Source organism: Colobus angolensis, unplaced genomic scaffold (assembly GCF_000951035.1).
Source record: "Colobus angolensis palliatus isolate OR3802 unplaced genomic scaffold, Cang.pa_1.0 Scaffold484, whole genome shotgun sequence".
Lineage (NCBI taxonomy): Eukaryota > Metazoa > Chordata > Mammalia > Primates > Cercopithecidae > Colobus > Colobus angolensis.
Genome location: NW_012118310.1, coordinates 75,181 through 82,998, shown reverse-complemented (window position 1 = coordinate 82,998; position 7,818 = coordinate 75,181). Strand labels below are relative to the sequence as shown.

The following is a 7,818-nucleotide window of genomic DNA, read 5'->3' as shown; positions in this document are numbered from 1 at the left end:
CGGGAGGACCAGCTTTTGTTCCGCGGAGCCGCTGGCCCGAGGCGGCTATTGTCTTGCGCCCCTGGCTGGGCTGCGTCAGGCTAGGGCCAGGGCCAGGGCCAGGCGGGTGGCGGTGTGAGCGCGGTGCCCCCGGGTGTGCAAGAGGAGCCGTGGGGACTGTGGAGCCCATCCCCGGGTCCTCGGGGGCCAGGACCCCTGGCAGTTTGACCCTCCTCTTGGAACCGGCCGGGACCGGGTGGGCGCTTCCTTTCCAGCGCCCAGGACAGGTGCCTGAGGACACTGGTGGAGAGCCAGGGCCTTCCTGAGCAGCTCCTATCTGTGCAGGAAGGAGGCTCCTGGAGTCTGAAGAGAGAAGCCCGGGTAGGCCTTCTGCTCCCTGAGAGGCTTCCTCCTCTTCCCTCCACACCCCCTGCGCCGGCTCTGACTCCCGGGACCTGCAAAGGAGCTTCCGGAGGTTTAATGGAAGTCTTCTCTGCCTCTGAGGCGCACGTGATGGGAGGGGTAGAGACAGGCCCTGCCCACTAATGGATGCTGGAGGGCATCTCTAAGGAAAACGGGGTCCTCCCCCTCTCAGCATTGAGGCGGGGCTGGGGGGCGGAGGCATAGGCAGTCTGCTCTCTGCTTGGAGCAGTGCTGGATTCAGTAATAGGCAGGGAAACTGACTGAGCAGAGGAGAGACCAGCCAAGACCCTCTGTGGTGGGAGGCAGGTCTCCCACACACCTGCCCACCTGGGCAGCCAGGTCCCTGCCTGTTATACGGCCCTGGTGTGGCCCCCAGGGTCTGGCCCTCAGAGATGGAGGGACCGGTTTTTGGGAAATCCATGGTCACAGTGTGTCCGATGACCCTGAGCTGAGTTTGGGAAAGCTGAGGTGGATGACAGTCGGCCCTGCTCTCCTACCCCAAGCTTGTTCCCCTATCTTGGCTTTTTGTCTTCTCTGCCTGGGGCCACGCCCTGGCAGGTGCACTGCTGTGTGGAGGAGTGAGCTCCAGGTCCTGGAGGCTGGTCAGAAGCTGTGGCACTAAGGGAAAGGGCATTTTGTGGTGGTCAAGGGCTTGCTGCCTGGTGGAAGATGCCAGCCTGGCTTGTCCTGGACTCTACCTGGGAGGGCCATGCTGGGGATGGAGGAGATTCATTCATTCATCCATCTGATGGCAGCCACCTCCTGCCCTCTGGGAGCCTGGCCTGAAGGTGTGGGATCCAGGTGTGCAATCTCACTTTAACTCATTCCTTGTGTGTGCTAGCCGGGCCTTGGTCAGGGGAGGAGCCTGCCCCTGCAGTCTGTTCTTCAGGACACAGACCGTGGTTGTACATCTGTGAAGTCCAGCTGTTTGGGTAGATAAATGCTATGGGACAGGGCCCACCTGTCTACCAGCAGTCCCTCTCTGTGTTGGTCCAGTCTTGCTTTTCTGCTCCCTGTGTTCCTTGCATTTTGCCACAAAGGTGGGACTGGTGCTACCCGGCATGTCCCATGACCCCAGCCCCCTCTGTCATTCCCACCTCCTTGTGAAGAAGCTGAGCCCCAGGTGCGTGATGGGGCCCAGAGCCCCTATGCTGGGCTCAGCCCTCTGTTCCTGGGACCCTCTTGTGAGCAGGGGTAGGTGGTCTACCTCCCTGGCCACTCTGGCCCTTCCCACAAGCCCAAGGGAGCTCAAGGGAAATCTCAAGCCTGGGCAGCAGTCTGTTTCCAGGCCAGTCCTGGGGGCCCCGGACCTGGTGCACCAGAGATTGAAGAGCCAAGGGAGGGATGAGTGCTGGGAGCCTGGGCAGGATGCAAGAGAAGCAAGGATGGAGCCCCGGCTGGGGAGGGGGTGATGAGAGACGACTGACAGGATGCAACATGTGGGGTTGGACTGGAGGTAGGGTGTTCAGGGTAGACCCCATGTCTAGAGTGCAGAGGGGTACAGCCCAGAGTCGGGTCTGAGGCAGAGGCTGTGTGGGGCTGCAGGGCCAGGGTCCCTGAGAGTGGGCCAGTCTGGGCAGGTGCATATCAGACATGGATATTGGGGCCAGACAGGGATCCAGGGACTGCAGCCAACTGCAGCAAGGTGGGCTGTTGAGAGTCAGCCCACCATTTCACAGCCCCGCCCTAAAGATGTTGCAGAGACCTGAGCCACCAGATGGCTAGGGCCTGTCACTACTCTACACCTCAGTTTCTCTCTCTGCAGACTCTCTCTGCAGGGTCTCTCCGGCCAGACCCTGGGGGCCACACCAGGGTCGTACAACAGGTAGGGACCTGGCTGCCCAGGTGGGCAGGTGTGTGGGAGACCTGCCTCCCACCACAGAGGGTCTTGGCTGGTCTCTCCTCTGCTCAGTCAGTTTCCCTGCCTATTACTGAATCCAGCACTGCTCCAAGCAGAGAGCAGACTGCCTATGCCTCTCTGCAGTTTCTCTCTCAGTCAGCTCTGAGACTCCCAGAGTGGATGTTGGGGAGGTGATTGGCAGAGTTGGTGGCCCCTGTCCCTGTGTGTTGACAGTCTGTGAGGCCCTGCCTGGATAAGGGTCTTGACACACGATAGAGGACGGGAGGATGTGTGCTCAGGAGTGTGCCTCAGGGAACAGTGGGTGCCGTGCCCTTGGGGTGCTGTTAGAGCACACAGGTTGATGTGCTTGGCCTGTGCCAGGCTGGGTACTCACACAGGTACATGTACATGCCTGTGTCCCTGTCTGAGGGGTCATGTATATGCATGTGTGTGTGCCTGGGCATGTGTAGCGGGGGCCGGGCTTTCCTGTGATCACTGGCTGACTCATGCTTCTGCCACCCGGGTGAAGTCATCGCTCATTTTTAGCTCCCTGAGGTCATTTGCCAGCAGAGACTCTTGGGGCCTCGGGATCCTACTGCTGAGCTGCTAGGCCGGGGCTGATGGGTGATGCCACACGGTTGCCAGGTCTTGCCGGGGGGCACCTGGCTCTCCTGGACCACCCCAGGTCTGCTTGTCAGACCTGCACCACAGCCTTGGTGGGAGGGATAAGCTGGGCCACAGAGTGGCATCCAGGTCCTGAGATGTCCTTCCCTTTTCATCTCCCCCTTACCCCCACTGTCTAGCTAGGGAGGAGGGGGCTCTTCTCTGAGTCTTTAATAGATGTAAATATATGCATATATGAGGGGCCACATCCCACTGGCAGAGTGTCCTGAGTAACATCCCCTCAGTCTTGCTGCATACCCTCCTCACCCCGTTGCCAGAACTGTAGCCCCTCAGTGCCTGGGCCCCTGCTTGAACTCTGATAAGCTCCCCCAGGGCCCAGCAGAGAGAGCTCAGGGCCTGATACACATTTGCCAGATACAGATGGGGTAGCCCAGCCCCAGCAGTGATGGGCCACACAAGCCTTCTCCTGCTTCAGAGCAGTCCCAGCTCCCCAGTGCCTTTGGAGAAGAGCCCAGCCTGCCCTGCGTGGCAGCATACCAGTTGTCCCCACTCTAGGCCTCAGTCTATTTCTTATTCCCAGGGAACAGGTCCCCTTTTCCTAGCCAGGCATTCCACGTACATCTCAAAACTGAGGGCGAGATGAGGCCCAAAGGCTTCCTTGCCAGATTGCCTTCTCTGGGGGTGCTTGAAATCCCACTTGCACTGTGAAGTTCTAGGTAAATCCTCTCTCCCTGCCAGGCCTCAGTTTCCCCATCTATAAAGTTACCTGTCATCCTCCAAGACCCTGCCCCTGGGAGAGGGGGAGGTACCTTCTGTGGCCACCTCTTTCCTCTGTCAGTGAGCCTGAGGGATACACCTGTCCTAACATGTCGGTGCAGGCCCCTTCCTGGACACCTGCACTGCGTGCATTTGGGGGTCAAGTATTCCACCAGGATAGAACCCTGACCTGGGGAGGCTTCCCAGCCCACAGGCCTTGGTAGGCAGGTCCTGAGGGCAGCGCTGAGTATCTAGCCTGGCTCACCTCCCAGGCCCAAGAATGGGCACTCTCCCTCTGGAGCCTGGCAGAGCTTGGTGTCTGTGCAGGCCCCAGGGGGCCCAGGCAAGGGACCCATTGTGCAGGGACCAGGGGCCTGGGCCACAGAGCAGGGCCTGTCCTCCTGCTGACCCTGCCCTGGCTGCCTGGGAATGTGCTCCCCCTCACCCACCCACCAGGGCTTGGGTTTCAGCTCCTGCCCGTCTTGGCTAGATGCCAATCCCCGGATGTTGGTACCATGTGGCCCTGGGGCCAGGCACCTGTGCAGTCAGAGGCCCAGAGAAGGCTGTGGGTCTCAGGTCCTCAAGCCACTCAGTGCAGCAGGGGTTGGGCCTGGCTCTGATGTGGGCCAGCCTAGCCTCTTTGAGCCTCAGTTTCCCCACTGGTAAGTCCAGTCAGTAGGCATGTGGATAGAAAAGTCTCAGTCTAGAGCTGTCTTGCCTAAATTCCAGTGTTGTCACCCCATGCAGAATGGTGGCAAGAGCACCCATAGGCTCAAATCCACTGTGTCTGGTCTCTGATATGATGCCCAGAGTCTTAGTCACTGGGGGTGCCATCCACTGGCCTGAGGTAGGGCCAGGCTGTGCCTACACAACACTAAAGAACGTCTGGACTGGAAAGAGTAAGGATATATTGGTGCTACAGGTGCATGGAGTGTTCTGGGAACTGCTTATTTCTGTCCCTTGAGGGCGTCTGGCTGGCGTTGGTGGCGGGAACCTTAGTGTGGCCACAGGAGTCAGTAGGCAGTGCTGAAACAGCCCCCACAAGGCTTCTGTACTCAAGGTTTCTGGGGTAGGTGAGGGAGGAGGCCCCAGGACACCATGATGTCCCAGCTAGGGGTGGTGGGTGACATCAGGAAGGCATCCCTCAGGTCTCATTGGCGCCTCCTGGGGCCTGGAGGAGCCTGTGGCAGCCAGGCCATGCAGCTTGGGGAGGATCCTCTAGACTTCACCCCCAGGGTCTGTGGCCTTATCTGCCAACTCAGCTTGAGGAGGCCTGGGATGGGGGTCCAGCCCCAGGGTCCCCCCAGGATGGGGTGCCAGGGAAGGGTTAGCACCTTGATGTTCAGAGGGCAAGAACTTATTGCTGTCCTTACCAGCTTGGGCCGAGACAGGCCCTGGGGTGGGTGGGTTCAGGACCAGGAGGAAGGCACCCTGGTGTGCCGGCTAGCACGAGCTGAGGCAGAGCTGCTATGCGTGGGGACCTGTACTCCAGGGATGATTGAGCAGCAGGCCTGCCCACCAGTGCCCCTCCTTGCCCCAGGAGCAGAGCCCAGGCAGCCAGGCCTCACTGGCCACGATGCCGGAGGCGCCTGATGTGCTGGAGGAGACCGTGACGGTGGAGGAGGACCCCGGCACACCCACTTCCCATGTGTCTATTGTCACATCTGAAGATGGCACGACCCGGCGCACCGAGACCAAGGTATGGACAGGCCCAGGCAGTGGGTAGGTGAGCAGGGCCAGGCTGCTGCAGCTGTCTCACCTGCAGAGTAGACATGGAAACTTGCCCCCTGGGGCCTCTCATTGCTCGAGTGGGAAATTAAGGCCAGCCAGGCCCCAATAAAGCAGTTTCTAGGCCTCTCGGGCTACCCCACCTACCTGCCTATCATCTACCAGGTCACCAAGACTGTCAAGACGGTGACCACTCGGACAGTACGCCAGGTGCCCCTGGGCCCGGACGGACTCCCCCTGCTGGATGGCGGCCCCCCACTAGGCCCTTTTGCTGATGGTGCCCTGGACCGGCATTTCCTGCTGCGTGGTGGTGGCCCGGCGGCCACACTCTCTCGAGCCTACCTCAGCAGCGGGGCTGGCTTTCCCGAAGGCCCCGAGCCCCGGGACAGTTCCAGCTATGGCAGCCTGTCCCGAGGGCTGGGTGTGCGGCCCCCACGTGCTGGCCCCCTTGGCCCAGGCCCTGGTGATGGCTGCTTCACACTGCCTGGCCACCGGGAGGCCTTCTCAGTGGGTCCTGAGCCTGGGCCACCAGGTGGCCGCTCCCTGCCCGAGCGCTTCCAGGCAGAGCCGTATGGCTTGGAGGATGACACGCGCAGCCTGGCCGCTGATGACGAGGGTGGCCCTGAGCTGGAGCCTGACTATGGCACGGCCACGAGGAGGAGGCCTGAGTGTGGGCGGGGCCTTCACACCAGGTGAGCTGCACCCCGTCCCCTGTGGCTACCTCCTCTGGGAAGTCCACCCTCCACCCAACTACAGAGTACCCCACTTGTCAAGCGGCTGCAGTTGAGTTAGTCATGCACGTTAGTTTGAATTGGCCTTGGCTTTTGTCAGGGAGAGAAGAAAGGTGGACCCTGGGGTGGCAGGAGTTCGACTGGGCACCATCCTGCAGGCCCAGGGCCTAGGAAAAGCTGGGAAGAGTGCCGACCACCGGCCTTGCTTCATCCACGCTCTGGGTAACCAGAACCCAGAGCCCTGGCCCTTGTCACAGCCCCTGATTCTGTCCCCATTGCCCTCAGCTTCTGCATCTCTGGAGTGGGGACGTGACCATAGCCCGGGTCTCGATTCTGTTGTGTGACCCTGGCCAAGTCACCTGACCACTCCTAGCCTCGGGGCAGTGGGTTTGATGACAGCAACCCACAGGGCTACTGAGAGTTAAGGAGATCTTGTGCCCCAAAGGGCTGGTGGCCTGAACACCCCTCGGGTGGTCCTACTGGGATGGCTTCATGCAGAGAGAGCCATCTACCCACTCTCCATCCTGGCACAGCCAGAGATGGGCCTCATGGAAGATAGGGTGGTTTCGTGTGAGGGAGGTGGGTCTCTCCAGCAGCCCTAGCAGATATCGCACCGAAACATGTTTTGCTTGGGATCGAGGAACACTGCCCGGTGACAGCAGTGAGTGAGCTTGCTGTCCTGGGAGGGTTGCCTGGGTCCTGATAGCCTCTGGCTGGGGTTTGGCATTTGGCTGTGAATTGGTTCTCACTGGGCTGGTGCATGACTCTCTATGTCCCCACCATGCTTCGGGCGGAGGTGCAGGTGCTCTCAGCCCAGCCCTGCTGGGTGAGTTTGCAGTCCTGAAGAAGGTGTCATGGGGCAGCTCAGAGGCGGGGCTGGCGGCTGCTGTGACGATGTCCACGCGCCCCACTTGCCTGTGCAGGGCCTACGAGGACGCAGCAGATGATGGCGGCGAGCTGACGGACCAACGGCCTGCGTTCCCAGCGGTGACGGCGCCCCTGGCCCAGCCTGAACGGGGCAGCCTGGGCAGCCTGGACCGGCTGGTGCGGCGCTCGCCCTCAGTGGATAGCGCCCGCAAGGAGCCACGCTGGCGGGACCCTGAGCTGCCTGAGGTGCTGGCCATGCTGCGGCACCCCGTGGACCCCGTGAAGGCCAATGCAGCCGCCTACCTGCAGCATCTGTGCTTTGAGAACGAGGGTGTCAAGCGGCGTGTACGGCAGCTGCGGGGGCTGCCGCTGCTTGTGGCACTGCTGGACCACCCGCGGGCTGAGGTGCGGCGCCGGGCCTGTGGGGCACTGCGCAACCTCTCCTATGGCCGTGACACTGACAACAAGGCCGCCATCCGGGACTGTGGTGGTGTGCCTGCCCTGGTACGCCTGCTGCGGGCCGCCCGGGACAACGAGGTCCGCGAGCTTGTCACTGGTGAGTGGGACCTGGCCATGCCCACATCCCCTGGGAAGAGAAGAGTGCGAGGCTCAGCCCGGGAGGAACGAGGCCCCTCGGCCTGCGACCGCCTGGGAAAGCGCCCGGTGGGCAGGAGTGCAGCTGCTGAGATGCTTGTCTCAGGAGCCAGGCATCGGGCCCAGACGCTGTGACAGGTTCCCCAGTCTCTACCATAGGCGGGAGGCTGACAGTGAGCCCCTCAGGCATGTCCCCTCACCTCCTGCCCCAACACAAACTCCCCTGGGACCCGCCTCCTTGGTTCCCACCCCAACAGTGCAGTGGTGGGGCTTGTG

At 61.5% G+C, this 7,818-nt stretch overlaps 1 protein-coding gene across 1 annotated transcript in view; it reads left to right on the top strand.

The window, feature by feature from the left end:
* The window catches only part of ARVCF (armadillo repeat gene deleted in velocardiofacial syndrome), a 51,122-nt gene that overhangs the window by 33,813 nt on the left and 9,491 nt on the right, over positions 1–7,818 (top strand). The window contains exons 3-5 of the mRNA XM_011959140.1: positions 5,163–5,321; positions 5,516–6,042; positions 7,005–7,504. Of these exons, the coding sequence (XP_011814530.1) occupies positions 5,163–5,321; positions 5,516–6,042; positions 7,005–7,504 (1,186 nt within the window). The remainder of the gene's footprint in view (positions 1–5,162; positions 5,322–5,515; positions 6,043–7,004; positions 7,505–7,818) is intronic.